This window comes from Parasteatoda tepidariorum, chromosome 9 (genome assembly GCF_982258835.1).
Source record: "Parasteatoda tepidariorum strain Cologne lab strain chromosome 9, Ptep-v5.0, whole genome shotgun sequence".
In the NCBI taxonomy this organism is placed as follows: Eukaryota; Metazoa; Arthropoda; class Arachnida; order Araneae; family Theridiidae; genus Parasteatoda; species Parasteatoda tepidariorum.
The window spans coordinates 65950059-65975013 of NC_141763.1; the positions used below are offsets into that span (position 1 = coordinate 65950059).

The 24955-nt window shown below is 28.9% G+C and overlaps 1 protein-coding gene across 1 annotated transcript in view; it reads left to right on the forward strand.

Moving 5' to 3' along the window:
* The window catches only part of LOC107457418 (uncharacterized), a 79364-nt gene extending 59195 nt beyond the window's left edge, over nt 1–20169 (forward strand). Inside the window, exons 6-7 of the mRNA XM_043044283.3 lie at nt 15153–15381; nt 18999–20169. Of these exons, the coding sequence (XP_042900217.2) occupies nt 15153–15381; nt 18999–19255 (486 nt within the window). The 3' untranslated portion in view covers nt 19256–20169. The remainder of the gene's footprint in view (nt 1–15152; nt 15382–18998) is intronic.
* The last annotated feature ends 4786 nt before the right edge of the window (nt 20170–24955 follow it).

A 24955-nucleotide genomic window follows, 5' to 3' on the forward strand; every position in this document is an offset into this window, starting at 1 on the left:
CACAGTACTCCCCCACCAGAATTTTATCAGGGATATAATTCGATGAACAGATCTCACTAGTTGCTGTACTTGTGAAAGACCGGGAGAGAGAGTCACCGGATTTTTTTTTTTTTTTTTTGAGTGCTGAATGTGAGAGGTGTATTGACATCACAGTCGCTCCTGTGTTGCCATTAGCAGTCGAGAGTATGCAGGCGTTGAGAGTGTAGACGTTGTGTGTTCGAGACGAGACTGAGTAGCAACAGCGCAGGAGGTGAATAATGCATTCACATATAGCAAGTCAACGGTTCAATGTGGACTATCCATCGAAGTAGGCGTTACCGTTAAGAGATTACGAAGTGGGCGTTACTTGCGTGAGCAGATCACGTTCGAAGGTCACCAATGTGGGGGCGGAGTTATCGACCATGCCTACTGTCATATATCAAAAGGTACCTCTTGAATGAATCAAGTTAGCATGCTTTATATACTAGTGAATGATGTTAAACTTTTGTAGTGGTAGTTACGCCACAAGCTTATAATAAATGGAAATTGAAAGTAGTATAAATTGTCTTTGTTTTATGTATTTTTAAGTATCAATGCCTGTTTCTTTATATATTTCTATATGGTTGTGCGTATTATTATGATGTTTTGAGTATTATAATGGCACTTTTTTATATTTATATATATCTTAATACAAGAATTTTTTACGTACACATCTAATTTTATAATCAACAAAATTGCTGAAATTTTGAAATTATTTATGTGTAATTCCCTATAGTATGAGATGAGATCATACAATCACCTGATACTCAGCATCCAATATATTCGAATTTGCGCCCAATATTTCGAACAATTTCATCACTAAAAAATATTTAAATTTTTTTTCTGTTCATATGCTTTCCCAAAATGATTTTAAATTTAAAAATTAAAAATTTTACCAGCAATGGTGGAAAATTTTAATTAAAATAAAAAAAAGTATATAAGAAGGCTAAGAAAAGGTAAAGGCTCAGAGATAGGCTCGATTCGAGTGGTTTTTTGGAATGTTTTATGCTACATGAATATTTCATTATTTGAGTCAAATAGATTTCTTTTTTCGTGTCTAAAATGTAAAAAAATACTTTGCAAAAATGTCATAGTACATGTAAGAAAATGCTAAGAAATTTAAATTTATCACTTTTATTTAACAATTAAAACTAACTAAAAAAGTTAATTAAGTTGAAATAAATTTCTGTTTAAGAGATATGGGTTTATTTTCTCCTAAATTAAATATTTTGAATAAAAAAATATCATTTTCTGTCACTATTTTTAGCTTGGATCTCATGTACTAATGAATACTTGTTTTTCTTTACACAAAATAAATGTGTAAGTTATATTTCAGAACAATTTTCATCTCTCAAAAACATTTTATAGTTTTTTGTACTCTTAAAAAACCATAAGATTTTATCGTGTGAAATGTAACTTTGTGATTGATTTTGAAACCTTTTTAAGATATTTCATTTGAAACATTTTGTCTGGGTTCCGAAGATATATTTAAAATATGTGCTTATTTTTGATACCAAAATAAGCGGAAAAGAAATATTTTTTGGAAAAGAAATCTTCAATGCATCTGGTTTAAAAGATAGTGTGTAATACCAGTAAGGGTGGGGTTTGTTTGGTGATGAATATTTTCCAAACATTTTTCAATTTCTTGTTTATTTCCTGTAGTCTTTAATACAGTCTTAATGCTTAAAACTTTTAACCTAATTCTTTAATATAACCTAAAATAGAATGAAAAATATTATAGCTAACTGAAACTGGAAAAAAATTGACAAATTTTATACTGCTAAACATGACGAAAAAATTAAATTAATAAAACATACGATACGAAAACTGAAATTAATTATGTATTTATTTATATATTTATAGTATTATATAAACTTACTACAAATTATTTATTTCAACACAGAAAATTACTTGAAGATTAATAGCTGTGTTTTTATTGACGTAATTTCAAAAAGTTCTTTTAAATGGGTTTTACCATTATCAAACTTAAAATAAACTAAAAAATCCATTTTTTCGATTTTTCATAATTATTGGATTTTGTAAAGTATCTATCATGGGTATATTATAAACTATTGAAATACTTAAAACTTGCTTTAAGTATAACTAATTTTAAGTTTTACTTGGTTGTGATTAGAATTAATAGAAAAGTATATGTTAATTAATAAGTTGAGTTAGAACTTAATTTTACAACTCAGTTTTTCAAACTCTGTGCATTAAAAATTCCGTTTTAAGTATAGAGAAAGCCAAATAAACATTTGTTAAGTATTGTCCCGATTTTCAAGACATTTTTGAAGCGGAACAAGAACTTAGCTTGTTAATATTTTCCAAAACCTTTTTATGGAAGACAAAATACAAAAAAAAAAAACATTTAATGATCTATTTTATACACAGGGTGTTCTGTAATTGGCCTTTTCAATATGTATTATTAGAATCTGAAGGAAAAATAAATGAATAATTATTTTTTCATTAAAGATTGTAAATTTTTTTTCAATAGAACAATTATTAAATTCTGATAAATCGCTGTTGCTAAAAGCAAGATAGATTAAGAACCTCAAAACCTGTTTGATTGTCTGTGGAGAATTTAGAGATACGATCGCTTAAAGCATCTTCAAATTTCGCTAAAAAGTTTTGTTTCGTTTCGTTAAACTTGTTTTATGTTTTTAGCTCCACATTTCGTCAGGTTTTGAGTTATGTTTGATTTCTTCCTTGCTATTTATATTAATGAAACCTCAATTTCTATAATTTTTTATGTTATCCACAAAAATTTTAAAAAGTTTTTTTTTAATTGTAACCAAAGGTAACATAAGAGAACATTATTAGAGATGAGCTCGGCCTCGCTATTGGAGGGCCGCGAGCCTTCTCGATTTCAGACTCGGTCTGAGCTTGCCTCAGCCCTAAACATTGTGTATAGATATTTTTTTATAAAACGAATGAGACATTCTTACCTTGCATGACCAGCTTATTTACTGCAATTTAAGCATTTGTGTAGAATTAAAAGATATATTGGGCAACTGATAACAAGTTTTGTAGCTACAAGTAATTCTACCGTTAACCTGTAACTATCAATATATCTCTTCTGTGGTAACTTGTATATATATATATATATATATATATATATATATATATATATATATATATATATATATATATATATATATATATATATATATATGTATATAAAATTTTTCTTTTAAGTGATTTAATTTATCGAAATAGCTGAGTACTTAAAATATCAATTAATAATCTAAAACACATATAAAAATAATCTTTATTGAGATTAAGCGAATATAAATGAAAGTATAATTTAATTACAGTTGTGCCAATTTTTTTTTTTTTTACTTTTTGATGCGACATCATTTAAACTGTTAGAAATTGCTGAATAAGGTATTTCAGTGAAGTTTCTGTACGACCTGATTTATTTGAAAACTTTAACAATAATAAAATTGCCATTGATTTAGCGTACAAATTCTATCATTCAAACTACCGTTTTCTGTCTAAATTTGAAAAAAATTGTTAAATAGTAATCTGACATGGATGATAGCACTACGTTTATCCAACATAGTCACCTGATTGTAAGATACCGATTTATGGAATATAAGTAGAGTTTCAATTAGAAGATAATTATAAAAAATCCATGTAAAGTGTTGCAAGTAATTCATATAAATATTTAAATAATTTACATAAGACATTGAACATTTTCAAAGCCTGAACATTTTCTTTGACCTTTAAATATTTTTCTGTTTTCGTTGCTTCAATAATAATTTCTCTAAGAAAAGTGGAAGTTCATCTTCAGAAATTTTAATCTGCTTTAGAGCCTTTACTGTAACATTTATTTCAAAACATGTGATTACGTCAGAATTACGGTATCGAAAGCGCTATCAATATACAGAATTATACTTAACTAGCTCTAATAAGAGTATTTAAAGTGAATGTAGAGTTGTGCTAATGAGGATGATCTTAGAACAGAACAACGAGAAATTAGTACAACGCACAGAACAACGAGGTCTTTTTTTAGTGACTGAAGGTGATTGCACCGTTTCTTACCTGAGACCGAATGCGCCCCAGATGTCAGGAGTGGTAACTCTTAAATGACCTAAACTAAGCATTTCATCAACGGAAGCAAGAGATATATTGATTGCCCTGTTACGGTTGGGTATAGAATAAAAATGAAAAAGTTGCAAAAATGATAACAATTTAGAAAATAAAAAAACTAAAAATTAATGGCCGGGTGAAACATAGTTAGTGGTACATTTACGAAGTTTTGGCTAACCCAGAAAAATAGTAAATTTTCTTCTTCAAAAATACGTTCCAGAAGATAACAAGTATATTCAAAAAAACATACCTTCTTCTCCATAAAAAAGATATCCAGTTTAGGATGAAAACAACCCGAAAAATCCTTGGCTAGTGAAAAAGGAATTAGTCCAGTTCTTTTTTTAAAAAAATCATTGTGGTTTTATTGGAGGAAAACAAGTTAAACAAATCATCATGTTGAGGCACCTCAGGTAAGAAATCATCAATGGAACATCCTAATATTGTGGTAACTAGTGATAACTGGAATAAGCAGGAGATATTCCTATCATGAAGTTAGAAAATGACTGTGAACGATTTCCATCACTGTCGGTGGCTGGTCAGAGGGTCATCTTAAAAAAACTGGAGATTTATAAGCAGGAGGTATCTTTAGTAGGCATTAATCCGATTTATCAGGAACATTCTTTTAGTAGGCATTCATCAGCGACAATGACAAGGACAGCAGATTTTTAACATGGCGGTAGATGAGTTATTTTCAGAGAACAAAGCCAAACATCAAATAAAGATGGCGCAAGGAAGCCATCCTTCGAAAAAAAAAGCTTCTCCACCTTAGGGAGGTGGGAGCAAAAAAATATGAAAAACTCCGTTAAGCGGAGGGCAGCAAGTTATTTGATCATCAAATTATCGAAAGCTCTTCGTCTTTCGCGCTCCTCCTTTTTATAAGATACGAAAACTGAAAGTTGAAGTTGTAGTGCATGTTGTGCAAGTTAAAGTTAAATTATCTAAAAATCACGAGTTGAGACGAAAAATTGATTATACGTTAAAAGTTACGGTTGAGAAACACAACAAACACGCGGAGATGAAAGATGCCGACGACCAGTGGAATTCTCAGAAAAAAAAGGGGCTACCGCTTAAGGGGCTAAAGAAAGATGATGAAATAAAAAAAATGTATTACAAAATTATAAATTAAGTCAAAAGAATTAGTATTATTGATTAAAAAAAACAGGATATTTATAAATTAGGCTGTGACCTAATGTCACATTATACCCCCCCACTGCAGAAAAAAATTTTGAAGAAAAATTTTTTTTTTCGTTTTTGCCAAAAAAATATTAATCCAAAAAAATTTATAAATGAAATTAAGTTCTAACAGCCTGCAACTCCAGTTCACCACTACTCCACTTACAAATAGTCAGATGTTTACATAACAATCTAAATCAAAACTTTTGATAGTAAGAGTCTGAAATGAGAAAAGCTGTGCCTCAAACATAAGACATACAAAGAACTAGTAACACATAATAACACATACATATAAGCAGCTTTACATGGCTGCATCTTGATTAGTGAGATGGCCAAACAATGTTAATTGTTTGATAAATGGACGAAAAAAAACACAAAACAATCTTAATTGTTTGCTACATGAAAACAAACATTTTGACAATAAATCGTCAACACATGTACTATAAATTAAACTTAAACAACATATGCCTTGATGCATGTGAATGCCTATAAGTGCAATAACACCCGTATAAAAAAATTCAGGCTACATGAAGTAGACTGAGAAAATCTTCTCCAAAGAAAATAACATTAAGGAGGTAAAATGGATAATTGATTATTCAAAAAAAACAAAATCTCACTTAGTAATAGTGGAAAAGCAATTTTTGAGGTAAAGGACATTAACTCAAATTATTCCTTGTAAGAAGGAATTGAAAAAAAAATTGATTTGTTTGCTGGAAATTATTATGAAAAAAAATTGAAAAATTGCAAACAAACGAAAAAAAATCAGGCTACCATTGTAGACTGACAATACTCCGAGCTTAAACGAAAAAAACTTTGTACAACATTTTGTACATCAATCCATTAAGTGAATTTTGAGAAAAAAAATTGAAACCAATCAAACAAGATTGATAAGTAGTAATCCGAGTTAAAACGACAAAAATTAGTACACATCAAACTGTATACCTGAAACAAATCAAAGTCATTAGTGAGAGCAATAAGTGCATTAAAATTATTAATTTTAGACTTGAAAAAAATTTAAAAAATTTGCAATTAAATTTACTAGTTGTAACAGGAAAAGCCTAGGCAAAACATTAAACTTAACAAAAACTGCAAGGAATTTTAACACTTAAAAAAACAACAAATTGACTCACAGAACTTTGACCAAAAAAACTGCTAAAACAAAACAAAAAAAACAAGGCCTTGACACATTGCTTACAAAAAGCATTACCTAACAAAAATTGCTGAACAATATACAATTAACAAACTCAGCATCAACAATTTGTATAAAACAACATAACACAAAACAATAAAAAATCATAACAAACGTTGTGACACCTTGAGATGTACAATGAGGTGTACTTTTATACATCATTATGCAAAGAGAATTCACACTCTGCAAAAAATCCAAAAAAATTTTGTATGTAATAAGAGTGACTTATGACATACTAGAAAAGGAAAAAAAATACTGTACAGAACTACAGGGTCGAAAAACAAAAAAATTTGGCATTCGAAAATCAGACGTCATTAATTAATTACAATTATGTGTTTAAGTAATTTAAAAAAACAAATATTAACATGAAATATTTGTTAAAAAAATTGCAATCAGTTAGACATGAACAACCACAAACACGAACCCATACTTATAAGTTTGTAGAGTCGCAAAAAGGAGGGCACTGCTCATCATCCACCATAAGAAACCATATCACAATTTGAATACCTCATTCAATTAAAAAATGTTAGAATTATTGACAAAATTAGTTACAAGAACTGTATATCAAAAAAAATTTAACCAAAAAAATCACTGGTATTGCCTGACAAGTACTACAGGATCCCGATGTTCCGCGGATATGACGGCCAGCATCATATACACCGATACCCAAATAACACCCATCACACATAACAATGTTACATTCAACCAAAATTTATTAGAAAAAATTATTTACTTCTTAAATTGTAAGGACAAGCCTTAGGGAGAGTGATATCCTTATCAATTACACTAGGGGAGGTATCCAAAGAGGGATGAAAAAGCAAATTTTGCCTCCTATGAGGACATAGACGTAAACGGTCTATATGAACAGTTAGTTTAGGTGCCCTTGTATTGTCCAAAAGTTGGATTACATAATCCACATCATTAAATTTTGACAAAATAGTAAACGGACCATCAAATTTAGGTTTAAACACATTAGTATGTTTTAAGTAGACAATATCACCAATATTTAGTGATCTTAATTTTGCTTTTGCACCTTGTCTCGAATTTTGTTTGACTTGAGCTCGTTCAGAATTATGGTAAGCATTTTCATATGCAATATTGAGTTCATTTAAGGTCTCCAATAAATAGTGAGATTTATCCAAATGTATTGGTTCAACACTAGTTTCAAAACAATCAAAAATTAAGGCCAAATTACGACCAAAATGAAGTAAGTTAGGGGTGAATTTGGTTGAAGAGTGAATTGAACCATTGTATATATTTTGGTGAATTAATAAGCTGGTTGCAAATGACACACCTTTCTCATGTAAAGTTAAAACAGAGGACTTAATAGCTTGATTAATGCGTTCACTCATTCCATTACTTTGAGGATGAGCAGCACTGCTATGGGCTAATTTTATGCCTAACTTTTTATTGATTAATTCAAAAACCTCAGCTTTAAACTGAGTGCCTAGATCTGTTAATAGGTATAACATTCTACCATAATGAGTAATATAATTCATTAAATGTTTAGAAACAGTCTCAGTGGTTAAATTGACTAGTTGGTTTAAAATTAAATGTCTAGAGAAATGATCTATGAAAGTTAAAATATATCCACAATTCTTAATGGGTCCTACAATGTCCATTGAGACAAATTGTCCAGGCCTCTGAGGTAGCCACATTGATTTTAAAGGAGCAGGCTTGCTCGCAGACTGTTTATGTTTAATACATAATTCACAAGACTTAACATAATTACAGGTATCACTGTAACAACTTTTCCAAAAATATCTTTTAGACACAAGCTCATACGTCTTTTGAATACCAGAATGGGAAACATGACAAATATTTAACACTTTAGATTTTAATGAATTTGGAACTACAATTCTGTGTTTATGAGGAAAAACCTCAGTGGCATACATTAATATACCATCATTTAAAAAGAAATGTTCAGTCTTAGATTGATTAATTAACGTGGGATTGTTTAAAAGAGAAATAATTTCCTGAATATTTTGATCTTTACATTGTTCCGATTTAAATGTGTCTAAAGAAATTTCAAGAGGGGAGTCATTATTAGTTAAAGCATGAATTACATGGTCTTCATTTATATCAGTAAAAGGTAAAATTAGTTCAGAATCATTACTATTTAAAGCAGGTTGACAAAAATTAGGATCAGGAGAACGACTAAACCAGTCGGCTAACACATTCTCATGACCAGGTATATGTACAAACTCAAAAGTATATTCACTTAAAGCAAGCAACCAACGTGTGATAATATCAGCAGGTGATGTAACCTTGCGATAATGTTTTAGAGGTTTACTATCACTCAGAATTGTAAAGTTTCTATTATAGAGGTAAGATTTAAATGCTGTAACACCCTTAAAAATTGCATATAGCTCCAATTTGATGGCGGGATAGTTTTTCTCAGACTTGGACAAAGCCTTACTAAAAAAAGAGACAGGGCGAAGAGATCCTTCATGCTCCTGCATCAAAACAGCTGAAATGCCTAATTTGCTCGCATCAGTATTTAGGAAAAACGGTTTACTGAAATCGGGTAACTGAACAAAAGGTTTAGAAAAAAATGCATTCTGTAATGCATCAAATGCCCGCTGTTGTTCGTCATTCCATTTAAATTTAGATTGCTTTGTAGCAACTTTAGTCAACACAGCAATTAATTGGGCGAAATTTGGAATTAAATGGCGATAAAAGCCACACACACCTATAAACTTCTTAACCTGTTTGGCATTACGAGGGGTAGCAAATGAAGTAATTTTGGCTATATTGGATGAAGTAGGGGTTATACACTTATGGGAAATTACAAAACCGAGATATTCAACAGAATCTTTAAAGAAAGAACATTTATTAGGAGCTAAAGTTAAGTTGTATTTAGTTAAAATTTTAAGTAACGCTGATATTCTATTAGTCATTTCCTCAAAGGAATTTGCTCCGATTAGGAAATCGTCTTGATAAGCGTGGATACCTTTAATACCCTCAGTATTTAATTCCTCAATAATTAGGTCTACTAAAGCCTGGAAAGTACTCGCTGCCGTTTTGAGGCCAAAAACGAGTCGTCTATTAGCGAAGGATCCAAAAGGAGTAATGAAAGTTAGTATGTCCTGTAGGTGTTCAGGAAGCATAACCTGCCTATAGGCTTCTCGAATATCACACTTTGTGAAAAATTTATATGAAGAAATCTCATTAATTATCGTGCTTATTTTAGGCAAAGGGTAAGTGGAGCTTTCTACCACTGCATTAAGTAATCTTAAGTCCAAAGCTAAACGATACTTAGGTTTTCCTTGACTATTCTCTGAGTTTTTCTTTTTGACTAAGACTAGTGGAGCAGCCCAATGGCTAACATGCCTATGAATAATCCCGGCTTCCACTAATTCATCTAATTCTTGTTTAATGTCATCCCTTAAAGCATATGGAATTTCAAATGGTAAGGTTTTTATTGCATTGTCATTTTTCAATGTTAACGAGGGAACCACACGATCAGTACATCCTAAAGTTTTTATGGTTTTAGAAAATGCAGCAAAATTCTCCAATAAAATGTTTTGAAGAATTAAATTTTGATCAGTGTCTAAATGTGCTATATCAAAATCAGTAGATTTTAGTTCTTCTTTTCTTAAATTTAAAATATCCTGAGAAGCAGTAATTAAATTACACTGTTCTAGATTAGTACAATCATTTAAATCTACATTATTACCATCATTACTATTTTGGACAACAAAATTACAAATAATATTACCTATATTCAAGCCTTTATTTAAATGAACAGTGTTATCAGAATTATTTTGGATTATTGTATTAAACATATTATTGTCAACAACATTAATTGAAGGATGAATATTAATTTTTGAATTATAAGTAGGTGTGAAATACACTTCTTTATTTGTTTGATTAGCAAAAGAATTAATTCTTAAATGGGCAATGGCAGTCTCGCCTGGCTCAATTGTGAGTTTATTTTTTAAAACTACATCAATTTGTTCATTATTGGTATGATTAGAAGCTAACTTATCAAAATTATTTAAAGGAATACAAAAATTACTAAATTGCGCCAACTCGTCTTGGAATTTAATAAGAACATTATGTGTTCTTAGAAAATCAAAACCTAGAATTCCCTGAAAAGTATCACTCTTAATATCTGCAATAAAAAATTGATGTCGAAAAAAATTATTATGGATTTTAAAGGAAATTTCAGCACACGCCGAGAATTGAAGCTGAGAATTAACTGTTCTTATTTGGACTTTTCTTGATAAGAATTTTACTTTATTATGAGCCCTAATTGCATTAAAAGTATCTAATGTCAATAATGAGACTGACGACCCACTATCGAGTAGAAAATTTACATTAACATTTTTAAAGCTAGAAGCAATTGTAGGAAGATTACTTTCATGTGAAACAATATTTATGTGCTCAGTATTTTCTTTATAGTTACAGTTAGTCAAAAACTCCCTAATAGTAACATTTGAGTTATGCATCGATTTTGACATAAACTCATTTATATCAAAAATTTTGGATGGTTTGGTGGATGAGAAGACAGGGCCATCCCCTACTGCCTCCTGCGAGAGTTTAAAGGATTGTTACCTCTATAATTAGTATTATTAACCCTCGGTCTAAATTGTTCATTTTGACTAGGAATCGGTGGCGGTGGATACTGCGGTGCAGTGAACCTGGGAGAAACCATGGGGAACTGTGGCGGAAAAGAATGCATCGCCAATGGCCCAAATGAATTTTGTCTTAAATGTCTGAGATACGTTCGACACTCACTCATGATATGCCCAGACCTATTACAGAAAACACAGTGAAGGTTTGGAGTTGGGCGAGGTTGTTCATGTCCAACCCGATCCTGGTTCTGTACAGGGTGAACTAAAAGGGGACATAATTTAGTGCTGTGGGGTTTCGAACATATATTACAATTAGACTGCATAGTCTCAATTTTTGTTGTCAGCATTTCGAGTTGTTTTGAAATTAAGGTGAGCTGATCAGGTGCAGCAGAAGCACACTGAGTCACCGCATGAGCTGCGACTAAAGGAGTAGCCGATCCAGCTAAAGATTGTTGAATTGTCACAATATGATTTGCCCTTTTGACCATCTCGCGGTAATCTTGTATTCCCTCAATGAGAATAGTCTCCTTAAGGTGCAAAGGGATTGCAGATAAGAACTGCATAGCTTTTATCCGAGACAAAGCAGTTTGGTCATTTATAAAGTTATATGCCTTATGGGCAAGAGAATCTATCCTATATTCTAAATTTTTGATAGTTTCAGAGGGCAAAAGGCTGATTGCCTGAAATTTTGCCAAGTCAGCCGAGGAAGAATCTTCTTGTTTGAAAAAATTTTGAAGCAGCTGACATGCATCCTCGAACTTTGTGACCACCCTACATTCAGGTGAATTCTGAAAAAAAGTGAGAGCAGCCCCAGACAATTTTGATTTTAATAAGTATAATGCAGCCGGATTATCAAATTGATTTAATTTTACTAGATCTTTAATTTGGTTCAGGAACCACTCTACATTCTGAGAGTTTCCAGAAAATTCTGGACTATTGAAATTGAATTTAGGGGTTTGCCTATTGGCCTCTATGTTATTTACGTTGTCAGGCATAATTATTGGATTAGAATACGTTCTATTACGGGTTTGAATTGGGGTCATCTAATGAAAAATAGTAAGTAATGATAGTATCAATTAAACAAGTATTATTACTAATTGTAACCATTTAATAACCTCATGAAAATAATATAAACATTGAAATATAATAAATTTAAGTATCAAGAAAAACACAATTAAAAAAATTAGGTAACCCTTCAAATTAATCATATAACGATATACTTGCATAAACAAGAAATATCAACCATTAGAAAAAAATATTGTCATTAATTATTTCAAAGTGCAAATAAATACCCAAACATTTTCAAAAACCAATCAATTGTAGTATAATATATTAGAACACTAATAATTTAGCAATATAGGAGAGTAAGACATTGGCAATACCTATTAAAAATCAATTCAATAACCTTTCAACAAAATAATTAATTAAATTATTAAACATGACCTATTTCAAAAGCATACGAAGCAAAATTTTATTTCGCATAACATTTACCAAATATTAAATAATGATTATTTATTTTAACCAATTGCTGTGAAAAAAAAATATTCAAACCATTTATGTAAACATCAATTTTATAAATTAAAAGGAATCTTATTTTTAAATTGTTATATGAAAAATTATTTACCAAATCTTATCCAATTACTACTTATTATTTAATCAAAAATATTTATATTAATCATCCTGATCAAAATCGTTATTTTTAATCACTATTATAAAACAATTGTAATATTCAATTACAGAAATTATGACAAATAATTATTATCAACTCAACTTAAAAAAATTATCTATTTGGTTATTGTATGAAACAAATTAGTAAATAACCAAAACAAGATATTAATTAACCAATCAAAACATAAAGTCTATTAAAAAAATTTGATTACATTGCATAATTCATTATTGTTTATTTGGCTATTATATCAAAAACTATTGAAATAAACAATTCATTTCCTACTCCAAACTTAAAGAAATTTATTGAAATTAATTGTATTAAACATTGAATAATAATATCTTACTTTACTCATAGTAAAAAAATTTAATTTGAAATAATACACATTCCCTGGTCAAAATAAATATAGTTAAAAACTATATACACCAACCGAAAAGCGGAACGGCACCAGATGCCCTGTTACGGTTGGGTATAGAATAAAAATGAAAAAGTTGCAAAAATGATAACAATTTAGAAAATAAAAAAACTAAAAATTAATGGCCGGGTGAAACATAGTTAGTGGTACATTTACGAAGTTTTGGCTAACCCAGAAAAATAGTAAATTTTCTTCTTCAAAAATACGTTCCAGAAGATAACAAGTATATTCAAAAAAACATACCTTCTTCTCCATAAAAAAGATATCCAGTTTAGGATGAAAACAACCCGAAAAATCCTTGGCTAGTGAAAAAGGAATTAGTCCAGTTCTTTTTTTAAAAAAATCATTGTGGTTTTATTGGAGGAAAACAAGTTAAACAAATCATCATGTTGAGGCACCTCAGGTAAGAAATCATCAATGGAACATCCTAATATTGTGGTAACTAGTGATAACTGGAATAAGCAGGAGATATTCCTATCATGAAGTTAGAAAATGACTGTGAACGATTTCCATCACTGTCGGTGGCTGGTCAGAGGGTCATCTTAAAAAAACTGGAGATTTATAAGCAGGAGGTATCTTTAGTAGGCATTAATCCGATTTATCAGGAACATTCTTTTAGTAGGCATTCATCAGCGACAATGACAAGGACAGCAGATTTTTAACATGGCGGTAGATGAGTTATTTTCAGAGAACAAAGCCAAACATCAAATAAAGATGGCGCAAGGAAGCCATCCTTCGAAAAAAAAAGCTTCTCCACCTTAGGGAGGTGGGAGCAAAAAAATATGAAAAACTCCGTTAAGCGGAGGGCAGCAAGTTATTTGATCATCAAATTATCGAAAGCTCTTCGTCTTTCGCGCTCCTCCTTTTTATAAGATACGAAAACTGAAAGTTGAAGTTGTAGTGCATGTTGTGCAAGTTAAAGTTAAATTATCTAAAAATCACGAGTTGAGACGAAAAATTGATTATACGTTAAAAGTTACGGTTGAGAAACACAACAAACACGCGGAGATGAAAGATGCCGACGACCAGTGGAATTCTCAGAAAAAAAAGGGTGGAAACTTCTCGAAAGAAAGGGGCTCTTTAAGGAGCTGGTAAGGAATTTTAGGGGGAGAATGTCCAAATTGCGCTACCGCTTAAGGGGCTAAAGAAAGATGATGAAATAAAAAAATGTATTACAAAATTATAAATTAAGTCAAAAGAATTAGTATTATTGATTAAAAAAAACAGGATATTTATAAATTAGGCTGTGACCTAATGTCACATTGATGATAATGATGTTTGCTTGAATTTTGGGACTAGTCAGAGATTCGATATTAGAGTACACCTTTCACGAGAAATTTTGCGCCTTTTTTCTTAAACATATGTCGTAAACTATGTTCCCAATTAATTGCTACCATTTGACGATAAATATCTTTGCATTACACTCCCCTTATGCCACTGAAACTCTTATCATGGTGCTCTGTTCTGTTTGGACGCATTACTCTAAGCATGAATTTACATTCACTTTCAATGCTCTCACGCAAACTGATTTATTAGTTATTCGCAATATGTATAGCATTATTATAACGCTTGTTCTCTTCTCATTTCGACAACACTGTATAATTGAAGAGATTAGTGGAAGAAGCAGGTAAGTGACATGTTCAAGGGTATTTATAAATCAGGGGAAATAATAAAAAGTGGCCATATCCATATGAATATACTTAATGTAACGGAATCGCTTTTGCTTTCTTTTTAATTTTGACATAACTAATCCACATTCGCTTTAAGTAAGCTTGCACGATTTTTTCTTTCAAATTAGGTAAATAAAATATTGCAAAAAAATATTTTCCTCAACTTCTATTAAATCAACAAAAAAAAAATAGTTCGGATACCCCTTTTTACCTTCTTAAACTAATTAAAACCACTCTGAAAATGTCACTTATCTTGTTCTTCGCCTAAACTCTTCAATAACTGGACAACATTTTCTTAAATTCTTAAAATTGTCTAATAGTTTGCTTTGCATTTTTTTTCACAATATAGAGTGATGAAAAAGATATCAATGTGAAAGAAACTGCAACACATGTGCGCAACTCTCTGAACATTCCATACGCCGATGCCCACGTGATCGTCTATTCAGTGACAAACAGAAGGAGCTTTCTGCGCGCTTTAGACCTTACTTCCAAAGTTTTAAGAACGTTCAAGAGAAGTGCTGTTCTTTTAGTTGGGAATAAATCTGATTTGGTGAGAGTTAGAGCTGTAACTACGGATGGTAAGTGAGAATTAATTCACATTATAGCAGTTTATTTATTTTCAAATCGGAAGTCGTCATGGAGAAATCTTCAGAGGAAGGCATTGGCTCACATTGGGCTGTCTGTCCAACTATAATGATGATGATGATAACTGTTTATTTATCAAATTCTTTATTCTTTTTGTCTTGCTATGGAATTTTTAAACTTTAGATTTTGACCTATAGTTAAGTATCCATTTTAAAATGGATACTCAGTTTGAAATAAGAGTATTTAAACTTTTAATTGTATGTCAAAGAATTTTTAAATTTTTGATATCAGCGTATGTTCAAGTTTCCTTAATAAAACAAGAGTATTTAAATTTTAAAGTGACTGTCAAAGAATTTTTAAATTTTAGATATCAACGTGTATTTGAAGTGTCTATTAAAATAAGAGTATTTAAACTTTAAATTGAACGTTGAAGACTTTTTTGAATTTTAGATATTAACCTATATTTTAGTAATTTCTATTAAAATAAAAGTATTTAAACTTTAAATCAGATCTCAAAGAGTTCTTAAATTTTTGATATCAACGTTTGTTTAAGTTTCCTTAATAGAACAGAAGTATTTAAATTTTAAATTGGATGTCAAAGAATTTTTAAATTTTAGATATCAACGTGTATTTGAGTGTGTCTATTAAAATAAGAGTATTTAAACTTTAAATTGAATGTTAAATACTTTTTAAATTTTAGATATCAACCTATATTTAAGTATTTCTAATAAAATAAAAGTGTTTAAACTTTAAATTAGATGTCAAAGAATTTTTTAATTTTTAATATCAACGTATATTTAAGTTTCCTTAATTAAACAAGAGTATTTAAACTTTAATTTTAATAGTTGTGGATTAAAAATTAAGGTAATGCTTTTTAAATATTTTTCTTTTGGCATTTTTATTTTAAAAATTTTTAGAAATTACAAAAATATTGAGGATTATGGATATTATTTTTAAATTGGATAATAATTGGGTTTTTATTTTTATTTGAGTGCAATTCAGCAGAAAAACTAAAGTTCTAAAAAATTTTGATTTTTTTTTCAGTCTAGTATTCGCACTACGTGCTTCTTAGCACCTTTAATGCAATCAACTTTTTTAAAATTGACGAATCTTAACAAGATAAGAACTAAACTTTTCATCTCATTCTGTGACGGGTAAAAGGGATAATATGCTTACATGCTTTGCTAATTTTAGAAATGGGTTGTAAATTTCATTATTCAAATTTACCCATATAAACCATGAGTTTGAAGTGTACTCAAGAAGTCAAATATGTGAAATTTTAAAATTCAATCTCTCGAGAGCTATTCGTTGAAATTTTGTATTTTGTTCTTTTAGATTATATGCTTAAAAATCATGAAACAATTTGTATATCTTACAATTCTAATTCTTTTTTTTATGAAATATTAAAAAATAATAAACTATTATGAATTATTTTTTGTATAATATTGCATTTTGATGAAAAAAAATGAATTTCACAATTGTTTGCAAACATTTTCTGATTCACTTAAAAAGTTATTGAAATATGACGAAATTCGCAGTAACTTTTAATCACTATCCAAAAAAGTTTTCGAAACTATAATTTCCAAACTGTGATTTCTCACAATTTTTTAAGGGTCAAAAATCCAAATTCGTCGAAAAAGATGCAATTTTTATTCCGAGAATGTGCGTTTTAGCGTCTGATTTAGCAACTTAAAATATTATTGTGATGTCACAATTGGCATTACATATTTATTTCCTATCTTTTTAAAATATCCTTCATTACTTAAGCTTATTTTTATTAATAGAATTACATTTAAAAATAAATCAAAAACTTAATCTTTTTAAACGAACATAAAATATTTATTTCTTCTCTTCTAGATTAATGTAACGGATACTTTTTTTTATTTCATTACTAATGCAGACTTATATATTCACTGTCGCCTTTAATCGAAAACAAAAATCTATTTATAGCTTTTTATTCCAATTTTCCAACGGCTAAATGTTTCGGTTGCATGGTTGTAATAATTCACATAAATTGGTTGGCGACTCGTGATCGCCAAGGTGTTCTTTTACATCCATGTTGATATGCTAGTTGGCTTTGTTTTGGCTATGGTATATTAGGAAAAATCGGCAAATTATGGATCTCCTACCCATACTTTCTATGTCCGTTGGGAATAATTATATTCACTTTTAATTTCAAAATTTGCGATTATCTGCTTGCATCACAATTATCTGCTTTAATAAATAAACATATTTAAGGTGAGGCTCATGAACCATGTGAATTTAGTCTGAGCCAGTAAAAATCCAATCATTAGATCAAAAGTTATTCAGGGTGTTTACTTTAGGACAATGTACGATGTTTTTGCAACAGTTTAAGCCCGTGAAGTACGTCACACTTGTTTGCAGGTTAATGTTGTAAATAGCCTTAAATATATTTTGTGAATAAGGTGAAACCTATCACATTGTGAATATTGTTAAACCTATCACGCTGTGAATAAGGTTAAACATATCACGTTGTGAATAAGGTTAAACACATCACGCTGTGAATATGGTTAAACATATGACACTGCGAATAACGTTAAAATTAAACTTTTCAGCTTGTATATATCATTTAAATTGCACTCTTAATGTTGCGGATATCGTTAAAATATCACATTGTGAATAACGTTAAGCATATCATGTTGTAAATAACGTTAAAATTAGACACTTTATGTTGTGTTTAACATAAAAATTACATTCTTAATGCTGTGAATAACGTTATGATTTAAACACATTCAGGTAGTAAGGCACGTCAGCACGTTGTGAATATGGTTAAACATATGACGCTGCGAATAACGTTAAAATTAAACTCTTCACCTTGTATATATCATTTAAATTGCACTCTTAATGTTGCGGATATCGTTAAAATATCACATTGTGAATAACGTTAAGCATATCATGTTGTAAATAACGTTAAAATTAGACACTTTATGTTGTGTTTAACATAAAAATTACATTCTTAATGCTGTGAATAACGTTATGATTTAAACACATTCAGGTAGTAAGGCACGTCAGCACGTTGTGAATATGGTTAAACATATGACACTGCGAATAACGTTAAAATTAATTTCTTCACCTTGTATATATCATTTAAATTGCACTCTTAATGTTGCGGATATCGTTAAAATATTACATTGTGAATAACGTTAAGCATATCATGTTGTAAATAACGTTAAAATTAAACACTTTATGTTGTGTTTAACATAAAAATTACATTCTTAATGCTGTGAATAACGTTATGATTTAAACACATTCAGGTAGTAAGGCACGTCAGCACGTTGTGAATATGGTTAAACATATGACGCTGCGAATAACGTTAAAATTAAACTCTTCACCTTGTATATATCATTTAAATTGCACTCTTAATGTTGCGGATATCGTTAAAATATCACATTGTGAATAACGTTAAGCATATCATGTTATAAACAACGTTAAAACTAAACACTTTATCTTGTGTTTAACATTAAAATTACATTCTTAATTCTGTGAATAACGTTAAGATTCAAACACATGCAGGTAGTAAAGGAATTAAGTAAGCACGAATCAAATGGAAGCTTTATTATCCAGTATTGACCATTTCTTTTATTCACAGATGGTCAATCTGCCGCAAAAGAGAGAGGCTGTTCTTTCATTGAGACCTCAGCTGCCATCAATCATCAGGTTGACGAGTTACTCGCATCTATATTGACTCAAATACGAGCCAAAAACAAAACTTCCTCAGATTGCTCTGCAGCCAGCAGGTGGAGCCACTCTCCTTATTCCCTGTCAAAAGCCAAAGGGTTGATCAAGAAATTCCTGAAGAAAGCTTGCTTCCAGTCTAAATCATCAGACAATCTTCAAAGGCTGTAAGAAGCCAATGAATCAGTGCCTTTTTCTTTGTCAGAAATCTGTTTGTGGTTCGAATGATTTGAATTGTAGTGTGTTGTTCTCATCTTCATAGAATAAATGTTTTTAAAAAATGGTGTAATATCGTGCAGAGATGAATGTGGTTATCATACTTCTTGGATTTTTTTATGCATTACTATGTTTAAATTTGAATTGAAACCTGGTTCATTTTAAGACCTTATTACGATAGCAGCAAAATTTGCATGGTATTATGGATTAAGTTACCGATATTGTGCAATAGCGTTGAAAGCATTTCTAAAAATGCATTTAAATAAATATAATAATTAGACAACCAGAAGGAAATGTGGATATTTGCTTTATCATGATTCATACGAAATATGTGAGATAAAACTTGTCAAATTTATTAAGTATAGGCTTAAAAAAAAGAATGAGGAAAGGCAATAAATTTGCAATAAAAAATCTAAAATTAATTACTGTTTGTTTTAGTATCTTAAATTCAATACTAAAGTAAATAACACCTTAAATTTTTATAAAAGGTTTTTGCAGTTTGTTTTAGTAACTCAAATTCTATACTAAAGTAAATAACACCTTAAATCTTTATAAAGGATTTTGACAGTTTGCTTTAATATCTTAAATTCAATACTATCAAAAACAAATATAAACTAAATCAGGTGCTGTGATTGCTTAATTGCAACGAAATAAATAAAAATAGAAAAACTTTAATTAAATTTCTGAATTATATTTGCAATTTAAAATTATTTTTAGCTTGTGTGAATTATTTCAATGAATAAAAGAGGACTAAATTTTAAAAATATTCAGAAAAAAGTAAACAGATTAAGACTTAAACAAATAAAATAGAATTAATTCTAAATTAAATGAACGAGGAAAGTTTGGTTTAAATACATTTATTTTTAAAATATGAAACGAAAATTCTAAAAACTGTGCTTGACTTTCAAGCATTTTATTTTGTACTACATTATAAGTTAAGTTATAAAAAAATCCCTTGGTCCATCAGACTTCATAAAAATCATATTATTAGACTAAAAGTGATTAAAAGTCATTAAACATGTCTTAGTTTCTATTTATTGCTGTCTGACTGTGCTTCTTTAAGCTTACTGATAAAGATAAAGCTTCTTTAGAAATGCTTTAATGATATTATAATTATAGAACTAAGAAGAGTATTCTTGACTGATTTCGCTTATGAGAAATAATTTTGTCTATAACAATAAATTTCAATTAATTTATATTCTTCATAAAACTGAATTTGTTTTTGTCTGCTACAACTATAAGAACTATACTCTTTTTAAATAAAATATGCGTCTCAAGGTCACGCGAATTTATCCACTACCCACGTTTTTCTCACTCATCTGTGCTATAGTTTAAGTAAATCTCTTTTTTTTTTCCCCGGTTGTACATTTCTGTAAGAAGTTGGAATATGGTTCGGGGGAAAAAAACAGGATTTGCTGTAACCATGGTAACGGAGAGGGGGAAATTGGAGAGTGAAGAACTATTTACAAAGAGTATAAAATGATTGTCTAGGGGTTAATAGCAATATGAGAACATCACATCAATTCAATCATTCATGTAATCATTATCATTTGATGTTAGAGTACATAAACAACGATGTTTAAATTCATTATCATTCATTTAAATTACCAAGTGCTTGTACTTACGAGAATTACTCGTCACAGAACACAAAAAACTAGTCAGATTTTGCATTATTTTTAAATTAATATCTAGAAATTATTTATTTAGATAAAAAAGTAAGTCATAATTGTTCAACTAGTTTTAGAATTAAGTGTTCAAATGTTTTAAACTTGTGAAGTAATGCATAGAAAAATAGATATTTTTAAATTAATTCATATCAATTGATATCACTAGTCAACTGTTATTGAAATTTTTTTTCGTCAGTTATTGAAAATTACTAACGTATTTGTTCGAGTTTTAAGATATTGAATTCGGGTATTATCTCAATATTCCATAGTGATTTCGTTCTGCATATTTTACAATTTTAAAAAATAAAAATTATTATTATGGCGCCTGTTTGGATATTATCAAAACTTCAAAGGTTGCAAATACTAGAAAATTTTTGCACATCATTTTCAAAGGTTTAGTTTCTTTTTCTGATATGTTAATTTAACCATTTTGTAGATGATTCCTCATTTATTTATATAAGTTGATTGGAACTTTTAACATGACACATAACAGCGTGAAAAATTATTCTAACAAATCTATTGTGTCCTAAATGAATGGAGGTGCAAAGCAGTATTAAGATTTCCAATATCGTCAAAAACTATTCTTGTTTCTAAATTAAGAAAGGTATTTTAAGCTGCTATTTTCGATGCGAAAAACGATATCATCAATTTTGATTCATTTATTCTATTCAAAAAAAAGTGTTCTTTTTCTGTGGTGTCGCTGAATTTTTTTTTTTTAAATTCTTCATTCATTATTTTTTTTAATGACAAAAACAAAGCAAATTTTTTAGACGCATTTTAATATTTTACGGTTTTTTTATAATTTTCTACCATTTTTTTTCTTAATTTTAAGAATATATGATTTTGTTAAACAAAATTAAAAACTAAAAGAAATGTTTTTTAAGGCAGATGAATTGAATCCACAAAATTGATTTCATAAAACTAAAAGATCAATTGTATTAAAAAAAGGACCGAAAAGGTTTTGAATCTAAAATCTAGTTATTTAATTAAAATTATAAACACAATTATCATATATTGAAAAAATCCGATCCTTCATAAAGAAATCCGGATCAAATTGCAGCAAAATGTATTGGCAGCCTTAGTGCAGCATTCGTAAAATCTACTTACCGTAAAATTTTATTCCGTAGTTTCTACAATAATATTTGTTAATTCACAGTAATTCCGTGATTTTACAGTAAATATTACTGTAAAAAAATTACGGTATTTTTTAAAGTAATATTTATTAATTAACTGTGATTCCGTGATTTTACAGTAAGCGTTGATGTAAAAACTATGGTACATCAGCATGAATTTTTTCGATAAAAATAGACTATATGGTAAAAAGTACAGGTACCCTGATTTAATTTTCGACAAATAATTCAGAAATATGACATTATTTTAAATGAAAAAGCGAGTAGATGTTATTTCAGAGAGATGAAAGATCATACATTTAACTATCGATTAATTTTCAAACAAAACTCGAACTTGCGTTTGAATTCAATACCCTAACAGCTGAAACAAATACGCTAAAATATCTTGCTGGCATTTTGTTGACCAATGCAATCTTATTAGCAAAAGACAACGCTTTGATATATTACTGCACAATTACGAAGTAGCGTCACATTTTAAATAGAAAGTGTATTTATGAATGTGGTTGTAAAATATAAGTTCTGTGAAATAGTATTTATTCCATCTATCAAGTATAGTTTTGTATAATTTTTGAAATTTATACGAGGCCTTAATTATATACATAATTGCATATATCTTCCAAATTTTAACTTAAGCATTGTACAGTTGTATAATTGTTTGTTTCTGCGAAAGAAAGTGGACCAATTCTAATTCTTGTGCAGTATTATTTTATTTTACATTTTATATATGTTATTTGACGGGAAAAAAAATCCAGTAAAATTACCGTGCTGTATGGTAATGACATTCCTGGTAAAAAAAAATACTTAATTCTGGTTAATAAACCAAAAATATACGGTATTTAAACCGTTCATTTGGTAAATTTTCCGTTTATATGATAATGATATACCGAAAACTCTGGTTTTCGAAAATATAGTATACTACGCAATTTAGTAAAAAATGCAAAAGTGAGAAGTAAATTTAACCAAATAAGTGGTTTTATGTCATGCTTTAAAATGTCATGATAAACTTACCAAATTTCATCACGTATTATGAAACCATATTTTATTCTTAAATTTACCATTAAAATCATTACCAGAACGCTTCGGTAAACATTACGGAGTTTTTTGTTGATCCTATAGAGCTAAAAATACTGCAAATTTTACCATATTCTGGCAGTTTTTACTATTTTTTTCTTGGCGTCTTATTTATTTATTTCATATATATAATTTTATTATAATGTTCACCAAAAGTTGCTAAAGCTGTACTGTTTACTTTTTTACATTTTACTTTATGTTTCTAATAGTATTTTCTTTTTCAATTTATACGGTTATAGTCTTTTGGAAAAATTATGTGTTTCTTTTTTATTTTTACGAAACTAATTCCATTAAAGTGATACTTTTATTATTGCTATTATACTTATACTATTTACAATTTTTGTTAAAATCTTTTTGTAAAGATTTCGAAATAATTATAAAATTAAATTACTTTATAAAACACATATTATTAGCAATGCAATATTTTTAGCAGCTTAATGGACTGTTAAGCTTGTAAACTAGCTCATAAGAAGGAAAATAAATTTAACTTTTTGTTATAAATTTGATATATTTACATGTGTTATTGAAAATTTGAATACATATATATGTCACATAGACTTTTTTCCCCAAATGTTATAAATTTTGATTCAATGAATATGCTGTTACGGTTTGTATTGCCTTTTTTTTATTATATTTTCAGAAATGTCTAGTTTTAAATTCTTTCCCCAATAATGAAAAATAGATAATGTTATTAAAAAAAATTATTTTTTCGCTTTTGTTTTTTGAAAAAGGCAAGCATCCAGCTGTCTTTTAAGTTTGTTCTCATCGTTAAATACTCATTAATCTTGATATAAGTGCAAACTAATTCTTCCGGTTAAATTTGCTGTGACTTACTAATTTTGATTTAAAAAAATAAACTAATTAAAAAAAGTTATAAGTTTTCTGAAACCACTTTTAATCTATTTTTGCAATTGTTTTTAAACTAATTTTTTAAAGAAAACAATAAAGTTAGAATGTATTGACATTTTCTTTTAATTAAACACATAATTTTTCTAAATTTAATTATAATTTTCATAAAATTACAATTAAAAATAGAAAGAAGTAATTTTTAGAATGCTGACTAATATTATTATAAATCTAAACATCCTAATAAAAAAATGTTAAGGATTTATCCCTTTAAAATGATTACAATTAAAAGGATAAAAAACTCTTCAGATCGCAAAACTATTTTTCAAATATTTATAATTCTTTTTTTATTTTCCATTGTATCACTAAACTATTATTATGCATTTAACAACTTAAATAAATTCAACATATAAATGTAACTTACTATATGAAATGAAAACCACATCGACTTTCTAAATAGTATGTAAATAATTTAAGCTACTGGAGCTTAATATACTATAAAATATTTACTCGTGATTCTTAACTTATCTGGCTTAGCAACTTTAAATAGATTATTTACGTGATAAAAAAAATTGGCTGATATTGCTGATTTATGTGACAAGAAAAATTAAGAATTTTTTTCATTTTTTGAAAATAAACTATTTTATAAAAACGCGCAAAATCAAGTTACATTCAATAGATAATATAGATGTAAATGATTATATAGATATAAATTATAATATGTTATAAATTGTTTTATAATAGAATGGGGATGCGTTAGTTATATCCGTGTGGTATATAACTAACGTTATATACCACACGTTATATATAACTAATATATAATATATAACTAATATATAACTAACGTTATATACCACACGGAGTAAAAAATTGTTAAGTTCGTGAGAATCTTTAATGTATGAGATTCTTTAACAGATCTTAGATACTTTTGTATCGCTGAT